Source organism: Microchirus variegatus (assembly GCF_963457635.1).
Source record: "Microchirus variegatus genome assembly, chromosome: 8".
Classification (NCBI taxonomy): domain Eukaryota; kingdom Metazoa; phylum Chordata; class Actinopteri; order Pleuronectiformes; family Soleidae; genus Microchirus; species Microchirus variegatus.
The window spans coordinates 5,961,928-5,985,240 of NC_139809.1; the positions used below are offsets into that span (position 1 = coordinate 5,961,928).

The 23,313-nt window shown below is 41.3% G+C and overlaps 1 protein-coding gene across 1 annotated transcript in view; it reads left to right on the forward strand.

Annotated features, from left to right (window-relative positions):
* The window catches only part of plxnb2b (plexin b2b), a gene marked incomplete at both ends in the record, with an annotated part of 42,596 nt that overhangs the window by 15,839 nt on the left and 3,444 nt on the right, over nucleotides 1–23,313 (forward strand). Inside the window, 17 exons of the mRNA XM_083893982.1 lie at nucleotides 2,694–2,805; nucleotides 4,003–4,139; nucleotides 4,561–4,743; nucleotides 5,811–5,904; nucleotides 8,245–8,442; nucleotides 9,526–9,705; nucleotides 11,000–11,136; nucleotides 12,783–12,883; nucleotides 13,602–13,831; nucleotides 14,789–14,970; nucleotides 16,410–16,476; nucleotides 17,789–17,935; nucleotides 19,737–19,893; nucleotides 20,714–20,814; nucleotides 21,751–21,835; nucleotides 22,248–22,399; nucleotides 22,619–22,779. Coding sequence (XP_083750108.1) covers nucleotides 2,694–2,805; nucleotides 4,003–4,139; nucleotides 4,561–4,743; nucleotides 5,811–5,904; nucleotides 8,245–8,442; nucleotides 9,526–9,705; nucleotides 11,000–11,136; nucleotides 12,783–12,883; nucleotides 13,602–13,831; nucleotides 14,789–14,970; nucleotides 16,410–16,476; nucleotides 17,789–17,935; nucleotides 19,737–19,893; nucleotides 20,714–20,814; nucleotides 21,751–21,835; nucleotides 22,248–22,399; nucleotides 22,619–22,779 — 2,424 coding nt within the window. The remainder of the gene's footprint in view (nucleotides 1–2,693; nucleotides 2,806–4,002; nucleotides 4,140–4,560; nucleotides 4,744–5,810; nucleotides 5,905–8,244; nucleotides 8,443–9,525; nucleotides 9,706–10,999; nucleotides 11,137–12,782; nucleotides 12,884–13,601; nucleotides 13,832–14,788; nucleotides 14,971–16,409; nucleotides 16,477–17,788; nucleotides 17,936–19,736; nucleotides 19,894–20,713; nucleotides 20,815–21,750; nucleotides 21,836–22,247; nucleotides 22,400–22,618; nucleotides 22,780–23,313) is intronic.

A 23,313-nucleotide genomic window follows, 5' to 3' on the forward strand; every position in this document is an offset into this window, starting at 1 on the left:
ATTCGCATCATATGCTTAGCGCGAGCTCAGCCCGTGGGTGTATTGGCTCAACCAGAGACGGTTCGATATTGTGCTCCTCGCAGTCTCTGCAGGCAAAACTTACCGGTCGCGAGTGGCTTTTCTCAGGCTCAACAAATTAGATCACAGATAAACTCAGCTAGTATATACATATTCAGAACCGCCTTTTACAGTGATGTGTAACTTCAGCGTGAGAACACGGCGGTGTGGCGTGAGAGCGTGAGAAGTTAATAAAAAACGTGTGTCTCACGGCCAGCGCGTGAGAGTTGGCAGCATGGTTCCCGAATCTAAAATGTTACCATATTATAAAAAGAGTGTTTCCCAATCCTGGTCCTCGTGGACTTTTGCCCTGCGTGTTTTTAGATGTTGCACCTACCTGCTACAACGCACTGATTCAAATGTTGAGCTCGTTATCCAGCTCTGCAAAAGCCTGATAACGACCCGCGCATTTGAATCAGTGTGTTGAAGCAGGAGCAACTAAAACATGACTGGGAAACACCGTTCTATGAAGTGAGATGTAGTAGACGTTATCGTCGTACAACGTACAAGACCGTATCTCCGTGTATGATTCATCCGCTGTCTTCGTTAGCTGTTCGCTCCATTAGCGCCGTTAGCTCTTCTGGAGCTAACAGCTGTGTCTGCACATGTATTCTTTAGCTCTGCCATCTAAGATTTAGAACCAGAAATTCTTCCGCGTGCCACTTTCATGTGTTGTAGTGTCAGCTGAGGTAGACATAAAAGCTTGTTTTTGACCTCCGTTGACACTGCAAACCAACACAACATCGATGTTGTTTGAACTTTGCCCTCCAAGTTCAAATGCATATCAGAATTTCAGCTAAAAAGTGACAGCTCTGACCCGTATGCAGTGAAGGTGTAGTGGAACAGCCAATAGAAAAGAACCACTCCCTCTTCCCTGTGAAGGGTTATGCAATTATTAATCAATTACAGCAAACCAAAAACTTCCGCTCCCTTAAACTTTGCGTGACTCGACAAGTATCCTTGACAGTTAAGTAAACTATGGAAACATTTAATTCTACCCAATGCATTGCAGTATATGAGTCTGTAGACGGTTTCGAATGTAACATCATCTTTACAGAAACTGCACTTGTCAGATCAATTCCGTGAAGTGAAAAGTTCAACATTTCCTTCGATTTAAGTGGTGAAACATTATAAAATTGTCCTACTCAAAGTTCAGTTGCTTGAAAATGAGGGTGTTAGTGCTTGTCTAAATGTACTTTCTACTGCGGGGGACTATGACTAAATGATGGTTTTTAAATACTCTCTCTGGGCACTTGGCAGGTGTGTGTGACTGGTGATTGACAGGACCCTCTTTTTCGGATTCAGAGCTACCTGAGTTTGTTGAGATATGTGCCCACTAAAGCACTGAAAGTTTGCCACGTGGCTCTGCCACAGATTTTTTTTTTCGTGGTGTATTCATACTGCAGGGACCATGTTCCAACTCATCCCAGAGGACATCGTAATAGGCTGAGTTTTGGCATAAAAACCTCTAAATTGGTGTTTAAAAATGTTCTGTTTATGCCAAAGGTCTATAAAGTAAAAAAAAAAAATCACATTGTTGCCCCACTCTCAACACCCAATGGGACAGGATCTGCCATCCGCCATCACGATGGGGCATAAACCCAAAGAATTTGTGAGACTAAGAGGAATGTTTTCCACCGTTACATCATCCACCTCTGAAGCTTTTGTTCATTATTGGCTTCAGTTTTACTTGGTGCTTTTGCACTGACCTGTTTCCCCCTCAGGACTCCCGCAGACTTGGATGTATTTAGTTTCTTACACAATTCTCAGTCAGCTACAATGTGAAAAAAGGTTCCCTGAGGGCTGAATATTTTTTTTTTGCTTCAAGTGCCTGCTCGTCTGGTATGAGACATATTTCATTCATAGCTGTTGAGTCAATAGCATTTATTAAGCATTTGATTAGCCTTTTTAACATGTCTACGCAGTTTTTTTTTTTTTTTTTTTTTAATTGCCTTCATTTATGCATCTTTTTTGCTACAAAAAGTTTTAATCATTACAGAGAAACTCTTCCACTATCTGTACTAATTTGTGAGCGGCTCATTTGAATGCATACATTTGCACAAACATTGCACAAGGCTATCTGTTCCCTTTCAGGGCTGAATATCAAACTCGCCGAGATGAGGTTTGATTTGCAGTCGCTGTTCGGGTTCAGGGAGTGCTGCTCAAATTATCACACCACACACGAACCAGACGCAGCTGAATTTTGATTGGGTATATATTGTCAATAATTTTCCCAGACAAAGATTAGACATTTTCTTGATCCAGCTTCTCGAGTGTGAGCATTCATTGTGTGTCTTTGCCCAATATCTGTGACAGCGTTTCTGAGGCAAATGACTGATCAATTAAATAATCAGCAGAATAATCAATAATGGAAACCTGTATTTGCTCTCTGCGGGGTGCATCGATAAACCAAAGGGAAAACTAGAAAAACAGAAAGACAACACAACATTGTCGATGCATCATCCCTCCACCAAGTTTGGTGCAAATTGGTTAATCAATTTCATGTGGAATCCTATCGAGTAAACAAGCAAACAAATGTACAGGAGGTGAAAACATAACCTCCTCGGGGGGATGGTGATAGACATCGCCTATAGTATTGTTGTCTTATGTTGCTCTTTGTCTATCGATTTGTCTAGTGTGGTGTGTGAGATCGGCCCCGTTGTTCATCTCAGAGAACACTGGGGCGAGGTGGAGGTGGAGGTGAAGGGCGGGAAGAGAGGAACATCCCCCATTTACTTCACCTTCAGGGTAAGTACTCACACACACGTCTCACCTGTCCCTTACCGGAACCTTAAACCTTCATTAATAAATGCCAATACTGCGTCAGTAGTTCAAACCTTAAAGCTGCAGTGCAAATCCTTTAAATAAAAACAAACGTCTGCTTTATTCAAATCATCGTCGAGTGAGTTCACACAATGCTGATTAAGCCTAATGGCTCCACAGCACTCTCTGTGTTTTGCATAGCATTTAAATCTCATGTCTCCTGGCAACATTACCACGCTGCACACAGGAAGGGATTTGTTTAATGTCACGATAGGCGGGCCCAACAGCAACGTTGCACTGGTGAAGCGAAACCGCTGCAAAGAGCTTGGAGTGTGACTGAAAACCCAAAGAAGCGGCCACAAAAAAGTTTCAGAAGTGAATTCTACTGTTCAAAATGAAAGTTGTTTTTTTTTATCCCCGCCCACCCCTGCTTTGCTGGTGTATGCACACAAACGCTCCCTCCAGTCATGTCTGATCATATTGGTTGACAGAGCCAGATTTTAGATGCTGAATATAAATAATCACGAAGAACAAACGGAGGCATAAATAACAACAGCATCAACAATAACAAAAAAATGACACACAAATGTTACACACTGCAGCTTTAACCGAACGTTGGGAGGAACTAGAATAGAAAGAACATTAAAAAAAAAAAAGATGTGTGTACAGTGTACGCACACACACACATGCACATACTTATACAAGCATCACATCTGCCTCAATTTGCTGAGCAAACATTTAGACGGAGTGCTCCCCTGTGGGGAATCTTTAGTGGAGGCACCGTGATGAAAAGCCAGTTAAATAGCGATGCTGCAACCTGTTAGCTGCAAGTATTAGAGAGGAGGGGAGGAATGATTACGCTGCATCTGGTTAGAGAGGAGTGCGTACAGATCCTGGCCTCTTCTTACATTCCATTAATATTGCAGTATGACGGCATATATATACGGTGCTCCTGTACATCGGATGCTGTGTTTGAACGTCCATCTCGAATGACATGCTTTGTTATGCTCTGAATTGTGCAGACGTTAGAGATCATAAAAGAATATCAGCTGAATCCTTGTGCGTCTTGGGTGTTTGATTTTTTGGGGGGATTAAAGTTGCCTCTGTAATTCTTCTACGGGAAAGATAAGCATGGATTTGGGTTGTACTTTTGTCACACACTTTCTCTCTCTCTCTCTCCAGGACCCAATTCCTGAGGCGGTGAAGCCTGCAAGGGGTCCTAAAGCAGGGGGAACCCTCATTACAATATCTGGGCGATTTCTGGACACTGGCAGTAAGGAGGATGTCCAGGTTACCATTGGAGGGGTGAACTGCACTGTGTAAGGATTAAGTAATTGCCACACAAAGTTCAGTTTTCAGTTTTAAATAATTCTATTAGCTTGAATATTACTTGTTATTCACACGTGGATTTCTCTTCCAATTCTACCACATACACACTTTATGATTAGTATATATATATAGTTGATGTAAAAATGGAATTGACCTTAATATTGAAGCATAAGCATGATTTTCTTTTTTACCTTTACCATTTGCCGTTGTGACCATGAGTGTTCTGTCAAAATCAGCCCACGGTGACATTTTAGGCACAGGTAACAGAAAAATAACGAGCTAGAGAAGCAGCAAAGCCAGGATTTAACAAGCTGTCAGGCTGCTGCCATGTTGGCTTCCACTGCGTAGTGACCTTGTGTGGCCTCCGCTCCTCCAGCCAGCCAGCGCTGAGTTATGTCCTTGTCTTGGCAGGGAGCTTTTCGGCGCAGAGATCACCTGCAGGACAGGAGAATATCGAGCAGATAAGGTGCCCTCTGACCCTCTCAACATCGCTGTGAAGTACGGGAAGAGCTTCACAGCTGCCATTCCGAATTCTTACCAGTTCTTGGAAAATCCCAACATACTGGACCATCAACCCAAAGGAAGCTTTGCTTGGTCAGTGGAGTGGTGCAGTTGTGATATTCATTGGTTTAATGTACTTTGTCACTTTGTTATCGACGGGGATTTTGTTCTGTATTGTGTGTTGGTTAATATTTGGTTGGTTTTTGGGTAAAACTTTTAATCATAGTTGTCAAAAGTTCACCTTTTCCAATACTAAAATTGATACCCAAACACCTTTTAAAAGCAATTGTTTGTATGTTAACCTAAGACTGCGTAGGTCGCCATCACATCTGCTGTTATGGTATGTGTTAGTATCTTAATACCAACATTTAGTTAAGACATTACTGTCCTGTTATACTGTTATACTTTGATCAAATACCCAGTTTTCTTCGAACATCAGATGGTTTAGATGGAATAAATATACAGTAAACTGCATTTGTGTGCTTCCAACACTGGTAGTTAAAGTAGTAGAATTAGTTAAATTGAGTTGTGTGTCATAGGATGGAGTAGGAACATAACATAGAAGTTTATACTTCTGCCTCTGTGACGAGAAGGAAATATAAATGTGTTAAAAAAAAACAAGTTTCGAATAAACAATCTACACTAAACTAAAAACTGCGTTAGACCATACTGTATGCTGTAAATAAGTGGTGTTTGGAAAGCTGTAGAAAGCTAATTTTCCACCGTATTTAATCAGAAGTTTTTATTTCCCAAATATCTACAAGATGTGATGGTTAGGGTTAGGGTTAGGGTTGAAAAGTTTGATCCAAAAGAACGGCTGTACTTGCGAATACTATTTTTCATAATTATGATTGGAAAAGAGGGTACCAATAATAGCCTTTTCATGTTGTAACCAATTACTTGACGATGAGGATGAAAAACAGATGCCTGAGATGGTTACCTTGCTTTTATGTGCAACTGAAAGCACTGCTGCGTTTGTAGTGATTAGGCACACGTAGAGCGCTAGCAGGCTCAGCCAATTTGTTTTCATCTCCAGTAAAAATATACCCCAGGTGCACTTTAAGAATTGTGATTGTCTTCCTGTAACTCGCTCCATGATCCTGTCTTTGTGTTGCCAGGAACAGTCTGCTCATATATGTGTGTGTGTGTGTTTCTTGTAGTGGGGGGAGGAACATTGTGGTGACCGGCTCTGGTTTTGACCTGATCCAGACAGCTGTTTTAATGGTCCAAGGAGGCGACACAACATCATTTGAGGTATCACTGTGTTCCTTTATTCATTCTATCTGTGGCCCACCTCTAATGGCTATCTTTGATTTGCCCTCCTCACATTTTGTCTTCACTGTCTCTTCCCTGTGATTATTTTCCTCCAATGATTTCCACTTTTCCCCTCTGCTCGACCCATCACAGTGGCAGCACTGTCCATCAATCTGCCACAGGTCATGAACCCAGGCCGTAGTGGTGATACATTGACTCTGTGACACATTCAGTGTTTGAGACACAACACACAACATCTCTCTCACACACACACACACACACATGCACAGACGTTATTTACTTTCTCTTTGGTTCCACTAATAAGTAGTACTTTAACTTCACCTCTTACGCCATTAAAAACCAAAGACCTGTACAAGTGCAGATAGCAGTACATCTGTTTCCCGCCCTCCTCCAAATCTAGCTATGTTTCTCAGCCAGCTTTATCAAGTAGAACTGACTCTGCCAGGGAACTTGAAGAGAGTTGCACGCACCAGCTTGCCCTCCGGTGTACTGTGCAGTGTTAAGCAGCAGTAATTTTGTTCATTTCATTTAAAGACCGAGATTTAATACCAGCTTTAAGGTTGCTGAAGATTATGCGTCTGTGCCGTCTTTTACCCACTTTATTCCCAGCCAAGTCCATGGTCTTTGCCACCCAGCGGCCGGGGGGAGATTTGGAAGGAATTCTGGCAGCCGCAAAACTAACAGCAGATGTAATATGTTATCTCAAAGGCCTTGGCTGGTCAACATCATTAAGCTTCTCTTGGTTTAAGTCCATTCATTGAACGAGACCCAAATATTTTGAGTCATTATGGTTGTTGGCTTTTGGTTAAAACATGTTGATGAGATTGTAGGTCAGAATAGATTGGGTTGGGTTTTTTTCAGCATTGAGAATTTAGTTTACAAAACAATTTTCACATATTACATGGCAGGTGTTGTTGTGTTGCTAAGTAGACCGACTGGAAACACTGGCCTGTTTACAAGAGAATAGTGGACATTCATATAGGCAACATCACTGCTCTTACACTTAGAGGTTGACCCCATATGTTTTACGTTGTATTGTGTTTTTACATGATTCAAACTAGGACACAGAACTACTTTGTGATAGTGTTGTAACCTACAGTTCTGTCTAAAAACCAATTACAGTGTCAGTTTTTGCTGGGATGAAAATGCTTTTGACCTATGCTATTAAATGTTGATAGCAGAACACAATGACCAGACTGCCAGTCAAGTCTGTCTCCAAATAATTATTGAGTAGGACATAGGTCATTTACTATATTTAAAACACTTTTGTGTAACCATAGTTGAGTGTTGGTGAGTACTGAAAAGGAGGGGATTAGGGCAATATTTATGAATTCAGGTTATCACATTCTACGAAGACTGTGTGTATTTACGAATGTCATTCAGTATTGCGCACGTCGAGTCCAAAACATCTTATGTGGCTTATTTTTAAAGGGGACATATTATGCAAAAATCTACTTTTTAATCCTTATAAATCCTTATATTTGGGACTCTTGGAGTTCCTACCAGTCGCCAAAGTGTGAAAAAAAGATGACTCACTCATGTTTTTGTGGTCCTCCTCAGTCTAAGTACAGGAGATAAAACACGCGATGTTGACTTCCGCGCTTATTGGGACGTCGCTAAATTCCTGGAATTGTTGTCCCTCGGAGCTCCGCTTTGTCCGTAAAACACACCATAGAGCTGGTGAGGGCAACGGTATCCCGAAAAACCGGAAGTCCGCGAAAAGTTCTGTTCTTGGCTCCATAGTGCAGCACAGAGTTCTACACAAACTTCCAGCCTCAGAGGATTTATCTGTCCAGTGGATACATATGACGGCAATGTGCCTGCTAGAGCCTGCAAATGAACACTTTTCCAAATGCTAACTGCTGTTAGCTCCCAGTAGCCTCTGTGGCATTTCCTATCCCATAAGTTTTTTTTTAACTTTTTTTTAAGGTGGACATAAAGAGATACTACTAAACAGAGCGTTCTGAACAGGGCTGTTTTGGCAGAGTGATTGAACTGCTGTGGTTCTTCATTCTTGTTGTATTTTGACCAAAGCATGTCACAGACATGTTCATTAGGACACCAGGGAACTAGATTTAACTTGGAGAAATATGGTATATGACCCCTTTAAAACACTTTTGTATAACCATCGTTGAGTGTCGGTTAGTTCTGAAAAGGAGGAGCACCACTTTGTTTTCTGTATTTATGAATTAAAGTGATCACATTCTACTAAGACTGTGTGTATTTGCCAATGTCATTCAGTATTGCACACGTTGAGTCCAAATGTCATGTGGCTTGTTTTTAATGAATAGGTGTGACTCTTGTTTCTTCCACTTTCAGGACGCCCGTGAAAAGAACGACACCGTCATCTTGTTTCAGTCTCCGACGGTGAACTACTCTCTGAGCCTGCACCTCAAAACCTACATTAGGCTGGACAACTGGGTGAAAGAACTGAAGCCCTTCGACTACCACCCTGACCCCTCCTTCAACGAAGTGACAAAGAAGGTCATCACCGAAGCCAGCATCATCATCGTCACTGTGAGTACGCGGAAGCGCGCGGCGCAGTCCTGCGTACACGACAGCGCTCCGTTTCTGAGAAAATGGCCTCATTTGTGTGAAGTAATTTAGACAAACGGTGTTATTATCGCCAGGATAAACACGGAAAAGATGCTGAACTGCAGTTGCTCTGTCACGTTTTTAATCTTGAGCAGATTGTATCGCGGACTCCGTGTCACCGCATGAACACAATTATGAAAAATACAGAGGCAAATGTAAATGAGAAATTACAATTAGTCCTAATGAGTTTGAGCTTTTTTTAAACATGTAAAGGCATATTTCTTAACATTAGGGTTCAGGTTTTAGTGTCATTTAAAAGATAAAAAAGAAAATTGTGACTTTCTGTCACATCATTGGATAATTTTACCTAAAATACAGTACTGTTTAGCTTAAATTCTCAACGAGCTCTACATAAAAGCATAACAATGACATTTTCTCGGAGCAGAAATAAGACGCTGAAGCTAAATAATTTGAAGGATTAATTGATGATCAGTACGCCCCATAAGAGTTCCTCTTATTGTCTGCTTCTATTTCATGTCACCTTCAGGATGTAAAGTGTTTTCTCCTGAGGATTCTCTATGTGTGAGCACATTTTGGATAAATTAGATGGAAAGGCATCTGCAAGAATAAGCTCTGAAGCTTTTTCAATTACTCTTCCGCTGTAGCTATTTTCACCTTTCCCATATTCCAGGCTGCATTACGATAATTGAAAGTATGTCTGTAGATATAGAAGTGTGCTGTTGAATCTGAAAGTGTATTCTGCAGTGCCAGAGCTGTGGGATTCACTGGAGCTGTGCCTAAAGTGACTTGAAGAAGAAATTACTTATGCACTCACAATGACTATAATCTTAATCTCTCTAATTACTTTTGGCACTCGTGGTGGAAGAGTGAAGCACTGTTATAAATTTTCCACCCATTACAAAACGAATGCGCTTACAATGATGTTTTTAATACCCAACATACGACGCGTCTTGTTAGTTTATGAATACGGCGATGCACTCCCTGCCTCTGTCTCGCACAATCACGACGCGTGGAAAAATGACGGCCGCTTTCCCCACCCCGCAGGGCCGGGGGTTCTCCAAAGCCATGACGGCCAAAGAGGCTCAAGCGTTCGTGGGTGACGTTTCTTGTCAAGTCAACACGCTCCAGGACGACAAGCTGTTCCTGGACCCGCCGTCCACCACGCCCCGCGCTCGCTCCAGACGCCACCGCAGAGACACGAGGGCCGAGCTGCTGGATCTAACGGTTAGATCACACGCAGACAGATGATGGAAAAAAATTTTCTTTATGAATACACTGCACAAAATACTGCATTTGGTTGATTGATTGTTACTATGTGTAATTGTGATGGACATTGCACTTTGACGGTGCATATTTTGTCCAAGCAGTACTCAAAACTATAAAGAGACTATACAAATGTTTCATTTTAAAATCATTAATTTGAGGAATTAGAACCATGAAATGTTCTTATACTAATTTTCTAATTTATTGCCTGTGACTTGTTCAGTTAATTCCATCTTCTTCTTTTTTTTTAGTACCCAATTATGACAGATGGGCACTAAAGAGAATCCTTTCAACAAGCACAAACTTAACTGATGTTGCAACATAATACATTCATTGATCAGATAGGAATGCATTCACAGAGTGGAAATTAGCTCAGATCATCATCGGAAAAACTGGGGGATTGTTCAAGCCTGATCCTGCCCTAACCTTTATCACAAAAAAAAAATTGTACGTTTTATTTTTGGAATAGAATTTTCTGCCTCTTGAACAAGGTTGCACAGGCGGGAAAAACGCACTGGGAAGGCTCCACCTCCTACTCTACTCCGAAAGACTCTAGGAACTGTTGCAGTGTAGGAGTACAATCTTAAATTGTGTTAATAGGGAACAAAAGTATATACTGTGTTGGCTTAATCGACATCAACCCACCATATTTGAGTCGTTAATACTCACACCTTCAATCTTTAAAAACATTCTGAGCATGTACAGACTCACAGACGTGCTCGCATCATGAATCTTTATTTCTCCAGGTGCGTCCTCTGTAATGCTTGAGACCCTTTTTTTTTTTTTTTTTTTTTTTTTTCAATGGCTGAATAATTTTCCTCTGGCCCTACAGGTCCTTATAATTATATTTAATTATAGCTGAGCTACGGCTGTGATGAATACTGTGAGCACTTCTCGCTTGCTCCAAGTAAGCTATTGTTTTACGTCTTTGGCTGTGCTCCGCATTTAAAAAGTTACGCCAGAGCACTATCAATTATACAACCTATACCTACATTGAAAAGAAGTGTGTTTTTTTTTGTAAAGTGTCAGACGGAATACATTTGTGCCGGAGCACTGCTGCAGCACTGTGAACAGACTTAAATGTCCTGCAGGTGTTATGGTAAAACTGTGGACAATTATGTAGATTCTGCTCAGTCCCCCGTTTCCTCTCTAACTGTTGAACCCTTTTCCTTTGACACCTACCTAAATAGATCACTGGTGAAAATGCACTGAGCGCTTGCAGGTAATAAAATTCCCTCTCTGCGTTTATCCACAGATCAAGTTTGGGAAGGGAGAGTGGGTGGTCGGCTCGGTGCAATACGAGAGTAGGAGTGAGTCGTCACTTTACATCATCATCCCTGCTGTCATTGTGCCCATGCTGCTAATCATCGCTATCTCCGTCTACTGCTACAGGTAAGTTGAGCTCTTAACGTCACATGCACTGTAAGAGAAATTAAGTGTGCTCAATTTTTTTTATTTTTTTTTTATTGCATTTTAGAGCAGAGGAGCTGTAGAAAAGTGTTTTGACCTTAGACGGTGAAATATCTCACAGTAGTTGCTCTTTTAAGACAAACACTATTGCTGCGGGCTGCTAAACCTTCAATTTTAATCCCTTAAATCATTCATTTCAAGTGCGTTAGACTCTTAGCTCCTGTATGTTTACAAAATAATCACGGTATTTGCGAAATCAATCATCCTATTTGATGTAAATTCATTTTTACTGCAGTTGTACAGACCGCGCTGAGATTTTTTCTTGCAGTATGTTTGGGATAATGTGGGTCACAGAGAGCAGCTCCCTGTTTGAGCTATGAACTCATTTGTTCTGCAATGTTTTATGTAATGTTACAAGTAGCTACACTTTCATTGTATAATCATCACTTTAGATTAATTTAATTAAAGATTTTCTGTTCAGCGATGTCTTGTGGATATGTAGAATGCTGGAGAATGGCTCACCTTGCATGATTCCTGTGCTTTGTCCAAGTGGTCTCTAAAGGGAAAATGTAAATAATGAAGAAAGTAATTACAGTTCACACATGATCAATAAACATTAGAATCTCTCGGGTCGATGTTGCATGTTCGTGTCAACTATTATTAAGGGAACATAGTAGTATTTTAATGTTTTAAAGGAAAACCGTTCTCAATCCCTGTATTAACAACTGGGATTCTGGAAAAGTCTCTCTGTTTTCTTAATTTAATCCGTAGTGGATTTGTCAAACTCTACTCTTTCACAATTTTTCTTCGTCCTTTCTGCCGTCGCCCATCTTGTCTTGTATGGCTGACGGAAGCTCAGTGGTAGAGTGAGTCAGATTTCAACTTGAAGGTTGTGTGTTCAATTCCCGGCTCTACACTACCATTCAAAAGTTTGGGGTCACCTCTACACATTTTTTTGTGTTTTCCATTAAATGTTACACATTTATTCATCAAAAGAGTTGCAAAATGAATAGAAAATATCATAATTTTTATTCAAAATAATAATTTTTAGAACCAGCAAAACTGTTTTCAGCTGTGCTAACATAATTTCACAAGGGTTTTCAAGGGTTTTCTAATCATCCAATAGCCTTCTAACATGATTAGCAAACACAATGTACCATTAGAACACTGGAGAGATGGTTGCTGGAAATGGGCCTCTATACACCTATGTACATATTCCATTAAAAACCAGAGGTTTGCAGCTAGAATAGTCGTTTACCACATTATCAATGTATAGAGTGTATTTCTGATTCACCTAATGTTATATTAATTGAAAAAAAAGTGCTTTTCCTTCAAAAATGAGATAATTTCTAAATGACCCCAAGCTTTTGAATGGTAGTGTACATACAAAAGTGAATTGCAAAACTGTAGTGTAAAGCAGCTTTGAGTGGTCTTCAAGATTTGTCAAATTTAAATCTAAATATTCATAGAAAATGGTATAGTTTTTGTGAAACTCAAGTTCTCAACTAAAATGCGTCAGTTATCTTCACTGATTTAAAAGCATGTATTGTTTTTGATTGAAAATGAAAATGTGTCCTCATTTACACAAATGATATTTGCATTAATGACATAATGTCCTGTCTCTGCAGGAGAAAGAGTCAGCAGGCGGAGAGAGAGTATGAGAAGGTGAAACACCAGCTCGAGAACCTGGAGGAGAGCGTGCGAGACCGCTGCAAGAAAGAATTCACAGGTGATGACAGCCAAATTGCCCGAAACCTAAGTGACAGTATCATTAATGCTCATCAAAGGATCCATGTCTCTAAGCTACTATTATGTAATGAATTGCCTCGTGGCTCTGATTACATTTCTTTGATGCATTGTGCTGCCGTGAATTGAATAATGTCGCCACCGTTAATATTATGTTATCATTATGTGCAGCAGTAATGGAAAACTATTTTGTCATTACTGAATTCATGTCACCGTCAAGGCAATGTTTAGGACAGTATACGTTCAAGGCTGTCCATAATCTCGCCCGCCCCCTCCGTATCTGTCCACATTGAAACCCCCCCAATCCTCCCACCCTCCCACCCTCCTGCTCCCTCAGATCCTTCTCCTCTCTCCACCTCACTGTCCCCTCCGTCTGCATCGCCACCATGGGGAGCAGTGCATTCAGCTGCTCTGCTCCCCAGCTCTGGAACTCATCCGTAAATTAGACTCTCTTCCGCTTTCCAAATCCAGGCACCTGTTTAAAACTGGCATACGACATTTAACCGTCTCCGCGCTCTCTCATTCCTCTCCGTCTTTCACCCTGTCACCGTATTCCATATGCGTTTATGATGTCTGTCCTTGAGTGCCGTGAAAGGCGCCTTCAAATAAAAATGCATTATTATTATTATTATAATTTATTGGAAGAGCAGCAACACGACAACAGGAACAAGGATTTATTTTATCGTTTTTCCATCTCTCAGACTTGATGATAGAGATGGAGGACCACACCAACGACCTGAGCGAGGGACGAATCCCCTTCCTGGACTACAAGACCTACACGGACCGCGTCTTCTTCCTACCTTCGAAGGACGGCGCCAACGATGTGATGATAACGGGGAAGCTGGACATCCCGCAGTCTCGAAGGGCCACCGTGACGCAGTCGCTCAACCAGTTTTCCAACCTCCTGAACTCCAAGACCTTCCTCATTAATGTAATTACACTTGATGCCTCAGCTAGGCTTAGGACTGCAGTGACGACAATAAAACATCTAGATATGTAGGTGTGAAACTGTCTGGAAAAAATTTTACTCGCAGCTTAAATATGTATACGCTGAGCTGAAATCGCAGGTGCCGTATTTGCAATAATCACAGTCATTCAGCTCCCGTATAGGTTTAATGGGAACACAGTATAAATGCCTTTTATGGAGTTTTCTCAGGATGTCATTCAATGCAACAGTATGTCTACTTTAAGTGCTATTATGACAGTTTATGGCCTGGAGCCATACGGCTGCAGCTGCACAGGCAGTCGTCCGTAAGGATAAATTTGCGGGTGTTTTTTCTGATAGCTAATACGAAGGAAAAAGAATTTCACGCGCCTTTTCCTTTGTTACTTATGTTAGCTTCTGTTTGACACTCAAAAGTATAAGTCTGCTTCCCACAGCGGCAATGGCGCACACTTACCTACATATGTTTAAGCTTTCAAAATGTGTCATGAGCATAGTTGCCGTGACTGTAAGGTCCTTTATACCTTTTTTTTTTAATTCAGACAGTCCTACCATGAATGGAGGAGGCCTGAGTAATGTTTTCGTTAGCGGTGAACAGCGTTGGAAGTGAGAAGCAGAAGACATAGCGGGGGACATGGGAGACGTGTGAAGATTCCTAATAATACAGTACCGCTGGCACTGAGACGGCCTCTGAGGTGTTAACTTCGTGTGTGGGTGATTCCTCTGCTGCTAATTGGTATATTTCATAAGTTCGAATATTTTCAAAAGGCAGAACCGAATGTACCTTGATAATTATCGTCTTCACTGGCAGCAGTGGTCTCTTAATTATTGAAAAGCGCATTATGTTGGATGAACTTCTGCATGTGTAAGCGTCATGATTCGCAATGATTAATTTCGCTCGCCTTTTTTTTGTGTGTGTGTGTGTGTGTGTGTGTGTGTGTGTAGTTTATCCGCACCCTGGAGCGCAGTCATGACTTCAACGCCCGGGCCAAGGTGTACTTTGCGTCTCTGCTGACTGTGGCTCTGCATGGCAAACTGGAATATTACACTGACATTATGAGGACACTGATGCTGGAGCTGATGGAGGAATACGTCCACAGCAAGAACCCCAAACTCATGCTGCGCAGGTGAGTGAGGATTTACTCCCCCGAGTCCATCCGCAATGAAAATAGTTTATATCTGTTGTGAATAAGTCTGGTCTCAGGTGACATTTCTGTCTCCGAGTCCGTGCATCTCAGCGACTATTTGACCCATTGCCGTGAGGTTTTTTTATATATACAGATGTTTGTGATTCATAAGTCCCTTTTCTCAGTTTTTGACAGTGTCTGCGCATCCTTAAAACGTTTTAAATTAGACTTGCTGAAACCAGCAGATACCCTGTTTAAGTTTACCCAATATTTGACTGCCAAATACCTGATTTAGAAGAGCTGGGAATTGTTATCTCACGATCCGGTGGACTGTTTCTTCCTGTTGCCATGTTCTCCATTAGTATTGTAGTTCACTGTGAAAAGCCAGACGTCTGCTTAATGGATTCCAGTCTTTTCTCTTTCTGTTTCTTCTTCTGTGATGTTTTTTTTTTCTCTTCCCCTCTTTGGAGTTAAACTATTCTGTCACTTTCCAATTTGTTTTCTTTTAATGTAACTTTTGGCCAATGGGGGTGCAGGCTTTTCTTCAGGCCAGTGATGCTTTTGATTTCCCTGAAAACAGAAAACAAATTATATTGGTTTTCCAAGAGTTGCCTTAGAAGCATACATATAGTGTGGTTTAAATTAAATCAGAACTGCTTTCATCAGCATAACTTTTGCCCTCAGTGCTCAAGTCAACATTGAAAATATCTCAGATCCTTTTTTTTTAAACAATAATAATAGCACTTTTCTCCAAGAGAATAGATCAACACATTTCAAAAACCTTAGTTTTGGTATTTAATCATAATTTGGTTTCCAATACTACTCATAATTTCTTTTTCTACACACGTATAATGTGTAAGCGTTCAACTGCCCAATTTGTTTCAAACACAAAGCCTGAAGGAAAGACTGTCGAGCGTGTTTTAGTGCTCTTTGTTCTTTACTCTTGTCTATACTGTAATGATCATGACAAGGTCAAGTCATCCACTGACAGCTGCTTCACCTCCCACAGCAGGACCCACTTGTCTGACAGGACAGTGGCCCATCGCTGCTGGGTGTGATCTGCACCGTTTGCTACTACAGTAACTGGCTGTTACGCAACGTACACATCTTAATTATCCCCCAATGGAGAGGCTTATTATGCTGATTAGGCCATTGTGCCAACAGAGCCACCCTTACACACAAGAAGTCTAATTAGGCAGGCAACAGCGAAAACTAACACCCACCAGTGGATATCTGACATTAGGGATGGCCGATCTGTCAAGTCGCTGGTGTCGTGACTTTTTCAATAAAAAGTAATTGATGAGCTGTGCAAGAAATGTGCTAGGGGACGTGCGACTGTCTTGTTCTTAAGTTGCATGATGTGAATTACCTGTCAAATGTATTGTAACATACACTATTCGCCTTATTCTGATATGAAAATGCATGTACATCTGTTCCAGGTCAGAGACAGTGGTGGAGAGGATGCTCTGTAACTGGATGTCTATCTGCCTTTACCAGTTTTTGAAGGTAACATGGGGTGATTATAGGTCATTTACAGTGTATCACGTCTAAAATATGCTGAAAAATGTGTTGATTGAGTGAATATTTTGAAACAGTTTCGCTTAGTATGTATGATATGTCATTTTGGTAACACTTTAGAGTAGGAAATACATATTCACCCATAACTTGGTGCTTATTAACATGCATATAAGTAGCATACTTAACAGCCCTTAATTAGTAAAGCGAGATCTCTGAACAAAAAACCTTCTGGTTACGTAACCAGCATTTCTCCTGAAATGCTGTGGATTCTCCTTGTCCGGGCACTAGTCCGGGCACATCCGGTTGCGTACATTGTACCGCAGAAGAAGAATAATGTCCGTTGTGGAGGTGTTTCACGAGCGACAGTGTCTTCTGACTCTGGGTCTGACTCCGGGTCAAAGTCATAAAAGGGACTGCGGCGGGGAGTCGTGACAAAGCTATTTTTAAACATTGTTAAAACAATGTTTTGATAATGAGTAGCAGTGCATCCACCGTTCCAGAGGGGGGAGCTGCGCTTCTGAGAGCGGGTGTGCTGAATATGTCACTTCCGGGTATTGGCCAATCACAAGACAGTTGGGAAGGCTCTACGCTGGCTGGCCAATCACAACACAGTCTGTCTTCTGGGTGTGAGATTTCAGTCTGAAACACAGCGGCTGAGGACAGCGTCAGTAAGGAGAGATTTCTATCGGCTCGTTTACAGCAACTAGGAGGTTTTTGACCATAAAAACAAGTTCATTTATGTAAGAAAACCTCCATAACTAACATATATGTGCAACAGGACCACTCTTTGTGAGCTTTAATTATTGCTAATAAAGGGCTAGTATGCTCCTTATATTAAGCACCTACTTAATGGTTAATATGTATTCCCTAATCTAAAGTGTATGGTTGCAGCTTATCAACTTTCTCAGCCAGCTCAAACACATCATTTTTAAATGGGTCATCACAGTTTTAATTAATACCGAGCCCAGGGTTTGGAGCTGTAGCACGTCGAAATACATTTTATTTATTTTGACGTGCTACAGCTCTAAACCCTGGGCTCGTTTTAAGGAGTTCTTTCCATTTCAGTATTGATAACGTGCATTTATCTGTCTACTAAACTGCTAATCACAACAATTAGTCTGTTTACAACATCTGTGGCAACGTCTAAATGGCTTTGTGTGTGTGTGTATGTGTGTGTGTGTGTGTGTGTGTGTGTGTGTGTGTGTGTGTGTGTGTGTGTGTGTGTGTGTGTGTGTGTGTGTGTGTGTGTGTGTGTGTGTGTGTGTGTGTGTGTGTCTTTCTGGGTGTGTTTGTGTAACAGGACTCCGCTGGCGAACCCTTGTATAAATTGTTCCGCGCCATCAAGCACCAGATCGAGAAAGGACCTGTGGACGCCAGAGTGAAGAAAGCCAAGTACACTCTCAATGATACAGGCCTGTTGGGCGACGACGTAGAGTACTCTGTCCTGGTGAGATGGACGCACACACAAACACACACACACACACACATGGACGCACGCACGCACACACACACACACACACACACACAGACAAACAAATAGCTTGTATAAAATCTCCACAGCCAGAAAAATTGCAATCACTGCTGCTTTTTGAGTGCTGTTGTCTGCTGTATGAGCAACACAAACACACATACAGTGCAGTTGCTATAGTAACCACCCAAAAAAAAAAAAAGCCAGGCGACTGCCCGCCTTTGTGTGACATCCATTTTCAGTGTCAGTGTTCTCGGCTCGAAAAAATGACACGAGCAGCACATTCCAATACCGCAGTGAGATGCACGGCTTAGGCTCAAAGTGCTACAAGTCTCTACGAGCGTCGAGTACAAGCCACCTTTACGACGCCTTTGACCTTTCAACCTGCTCCTGCTCTGTAACCACTTTGGCAGCTTCCAGGTGTCAGGGAAAAAGCCTGTATGTCTCACATTGGCTTTGTGTTTCAATAATGGAAGCTAATTTGAGCGCAGCTGTTTTCAGTTAAAGTGAGCACAAATAAAAAGACCCAGGGGTATTGCCGAAGTCTCGGACAATTATCAAATTAGACTGAATTACACGTCTCCCGTTGAGATGGATCGCCTCCTGTGATTGAATAACAGAGGGAGAAAAAGTGTAATGAGCATGATTTCACAGGCAGTGTTTCTTGTTTGCTTTCCCTTGAAATGCAAAGGGGCTCGCGAGGTTAATCTTGAGAATGACTCGCCTGCTCCACTATTTGAGTCTGTAGAATTGGCCATTGAAGTTATTTCTGACAGAGTGACAGAGTGTGGGAGGTGAGGCGGGTCACAATGTGCTCCCACTGAGTCTTGGTCATTAGCTGGTCAAGGTGACAGGAGTCCTCCCCTCCCGCAGCAGGAAACTCTCCCCCCGAGTTGCCAACGTGCTGAAAGTGTGTGTGTGTGTGTGTGAGTGCGCTTTTAGAAACAGGGTTACCATGGTGACAACATCCCAGTGGAGCTTGATGTATGTAAGTGTACATTGGTGGCTGACTGGGTGCTCTGGCCATGTTTAAACCCCTGCATATTTGTTGTTTGTGTGTAGGTACTGACATATTATGCAATATCAACTTTTCAATCATTTAAATCCTTATATTTGGGACTCTGGAGGCCAGTATCAGTTGGCAAAGTGTGAAAAAAAGATGACTCACTCATGTTTTTGTGGTCCTCCTCAGTCCAAGTACAGGAGATGAAACACGCAATGTTGACTTCCGCTCTCATTGGGACGTCACAATGTGCTAAATTCCTGGAATTGTTGTCTCGCGGAGCTCCGCTTTGTCCGTAAAATGCACGAGAGTGGCTGGCGACGGCAACAGTATCTGAAAACCGGAAGACTGCGAAAAGTTCTATTCTTGGCTCCACAGTGCAGCACAGAGTTCTACACAAACATACAGCCTCAGAGGATTTATCTGTCCAGTGGATACATGTTATATATGATGACAATGTGCCTGCTAGAGCCTGCAAATGATCACTTTGCCAAATGCTAATTGCTGTTAGCTCCCAGTAGTTGTTAGTCCCTTAAGTTTCTTTACATTTTTTAAGGTGGACAATTAAGGTGGACTTAAAAAGATACTACTAAACAGAGCATTCTGAACAGGGCTGTTTTGGCAGGATGATTGAACTGCTGTGGTGCTTCATCCTTATGATATTTTGACCAAAGAACATCACGGACATGTTCATTAGGACACCAGGGAACTAGTTTAACTTGGAGAAATAGAGTATAATATGACCCCTATAATGTGTGTGTGTGTTTGTTTCCTCAGACGGTGCAAGTCCTGGTGCACGGCGAGGGTCCAGACGTGACGCCCGTCAAGGTGCTGAACTGTGACACCATCTCACAGGTGAAAGAGAAGATCATTGAGCAGGTGTACAGGAACCTGCCTTACTCCCAGCGGCCCAAGGTCGACAGCGTCACACTGGGTGAGTAAAGATACAGTAGACCACCCTAAGAGAGGAGGGTGTGAGGAAGCAAGAAATGTCTGCTAACGATGACTAATGTAGCAATAATAGAGTAAAAATGTCTAAATGGAGTCCGATATAAAAAAAAAATGCCCGATTATTATTCATTATTTTTTTAATTTTTCACTCTTTGTCAGGTTAAAAGAAAAAAGCTTTGCTTTTTCAGTGTCAGCAACATGAAGAAAAGCTGTCATTCCAAAACAAAGTTTTGCTCGCTACTGTAGTCGGAAACCGTGGGGACTAACTTGAAAGGCTAAAGCTCTATAGACATTTTCCATCATCAAAGCAATTTTTATTCCCACACATGCTGTAGATCTCGTTCCTTTATACATTTTAGATAAGCAGAGATGCGTTTTTCTTTCATGGGGAATCACAAAGATAACCCTCTTGTATTCGGTGGAACTCAAAAATGAATAATATTGTAAGTCGCAGATGGTGTAGAGCGCAGGTCTGCGGCTGTGGCAGATGTTTCTAAATTGAAAGTGTTTGGCTGCAAATCACATCTTTGAATTAGATTTAAATTATTCAGAAACTACTGAAGTGTCAGTTCTCCTCCTACAAGTGTACAGTTCTTTATCCAAAATTAGCTCAGAGAATACAGGACAGACGGAGGATGGATTTAAGACCACACTGTTGTGGCGTAACCTCAGGGTCAAATTGACCCATGATGGAATAAATGGGGACTGAAAACAATTTAGCAAACATTGCAATTCATCTCGACTTGGCAGCGAATTTCAAGGTAAAACTTGCAACATTTTTTTTTCTCCTGTCTTCACCACAGAGTGGCGTCCTGGATCAACGGGGCAGATTTTGTCTGATCTGGACTTGACTTCCCAAAAAGAGGGCAGGTGGAGACACATCAACACTCTGGCACATTACAATGTGAGTATGGAGGACACTTCAGTGTTTTGATGCCAATTATATCACAAAAGGAAGACTGAGAAAATCAAGGAATCGGGCAAGTAAACAGCTGTATGTGGGCGTGAGGATCTGTTTTTAGAGTTCAGCGTGTTGTCTCTCTGCTGCAGACCTTCAGTTTTGAATATATCAGCGCGCACCATACAATGTTTTGTTGGAAAAATACTATTTCTGTACTTTTTACAGACCAACTTAAATCCATGTGTGCAATCTTGTACTGCTATCTGGGTAAAATCTATATTCTGGGCATATTCTTCCAGTGTATTGTGAAACCAAACATGCTGTCTATTTTGTACAAAAGAAAAACCTGTTTATGTCCACCCATCAAATATACCAGAAAGCCCCTGTTTAACCTTTGTCCGTCACCGTTTCCCTCAGTAGCACGCCTAAAATTCAAATTTCTCACGAACCAGGCTGTCAAAAGTACCCGGTCCTGGTTCGCTCTTGTCAGCTCTTGATGGCGACAGAACACAACTAAATCTTCTTGGCGTGGTATTGATCTTTGGAAAATCAAGGTCACTCACAAATATCCTCTACCTGTTCTGCTCTTAGCCTCCTAAGTCCCCCTCTTTCAAAGGTAATCTTTTTTTTTTTTCATCCCACCCACTGATGTCTTGTTCTCAGAGCCTTGCAACCATAGATTCACCTGCTGTGTCAGAAGTCTTAATCACAGTATTTGCCAGGTCAATAATGGGTTGACAGCAGGGAAAGTGGCCTCTAAATGCACCAATAAAGTCCCAGTGTTGTTGCTCATTCAATCAAATTGACTATGGATTAGTTCTGGGGACCCTGAAAAAGACCAGTCGACCTCAGTCACAGTTTTTTTTTTTAATTCAGTGTATATGAAGTGTGGGTTGTTGGCGATGTGTCCAACAGAGGACTGTTTTTTGTGCATTCCAGGTGCGAGATAACGCCACATTAGTATTGTCCAGGGTGCTCCACACTCAGCAGAACTACTATCAGAATCAAGAAAACCACGAGGAGCGTAAGTGTCTTAAAATACATATATAACGGCAAGACACACTTGTTGAAACCTGCAACACAGAAATCCAACGAGTACTCGAGAATGTAAAGCTCGTTTCTGGAGCTTTTTCTCCAGGGCTTTTGTCCCCACTTTCATTTAACTTGCTAATGCACGTTGCTTGATGTGGCGTACTTTGAGATCATGCTGAAATAATATCCACTTCTTTTTTTTTCTTTTTTTACCTCAGCCTTTTTGCAGAATAGATGGTTGTTTAGAATTTCCCACTTTCATATTCTCTCTGCATTCATATTCAGTTGACAAACATGCTCTTGTTTTTCATCATTTGAATATTTTCTGTAAGGGTGTGCATGAATAAATAAGGTGAGGAGTTATTAGATGAAAGTTAAAAACTTTTTTTTTCCCCTCCTGGTAGGAAACGCTCTGTTAGATGATGACAAGGTATTTCATTTGGTGAGGCCGCAAGACGAACTGGATGAGATGAAATCTAAACGAGGAAGCATCAAGGACAAGTCGATGACCAAAGCTATTACAGAGATCTATCTAACACGGCTTCTTTCTGTCAAGGTACAAAATAATAATCTACTGAATCACACATTTTTGTTAAGGTCATCATAGGGAAATTACAGTTTTGCTTTTCCAGGATATTGCTTTCATTTGAAAAGACAAGTTTAACTGATGGCACAGAAAATTTTATAAATACTGAGAGCTCTGAATGTCTGTGTCATATCGCCACAGTATGTCTCAGAACTGTGCCTCACAGACAGTATCTGTGGCCTCTTTTAGGGGACATTGCAGCAGTTTGTGGATGACTTTTTCCGCAGTGTGCTGTGCTCTGGGACAGTGGTGCCGCCGGCTGTCAAGTATTTCTTTGACTTCCTGGATGAACAGGCACTGAAACACAACAATGTGGATGAGGAAACCATCCATATCTGGAAGACAAATAGGTAAAAGTACAGCACACTTGCTTACACGCTATAGACCATTTACTTGCGCCAAGAAGTGCTGGCAGTATGAAAACTAAAAACTGCGGCTCTGTAGAAAGATTGTGAAGTGGAGTATATAATAACATGTTTTGTCAATGCTAATGCAGATATACCTTTTTATTCTCATAGAGAGAGTTTTACCAATTTTATGTATAATTAGTTTTATTAGTCCTGTGGGGTTTGTCGTGATTTGTCTTTATGGGAGATTTTATTTATATCTCTTTTCAGTTTGTTTCAGACCGATTGTAAGATTTAAAAAAAGAAGGAAAAAAAAGAATTATTTAAAGTATTTTTACTTTTCAAGTATTATTACTCAAATTGAGTGAAAAATGAAAGTAAAAATACTTATTTATATACATACAGTATATATGTGTGTGTGTATATATGTGTATGTATATATGTGTGTGCGTATGTATGTATGCATGCATATATGTATGTATATGTATACATGCATATATTTATGTATATGTATGCATGCATATATGTATGTATGTG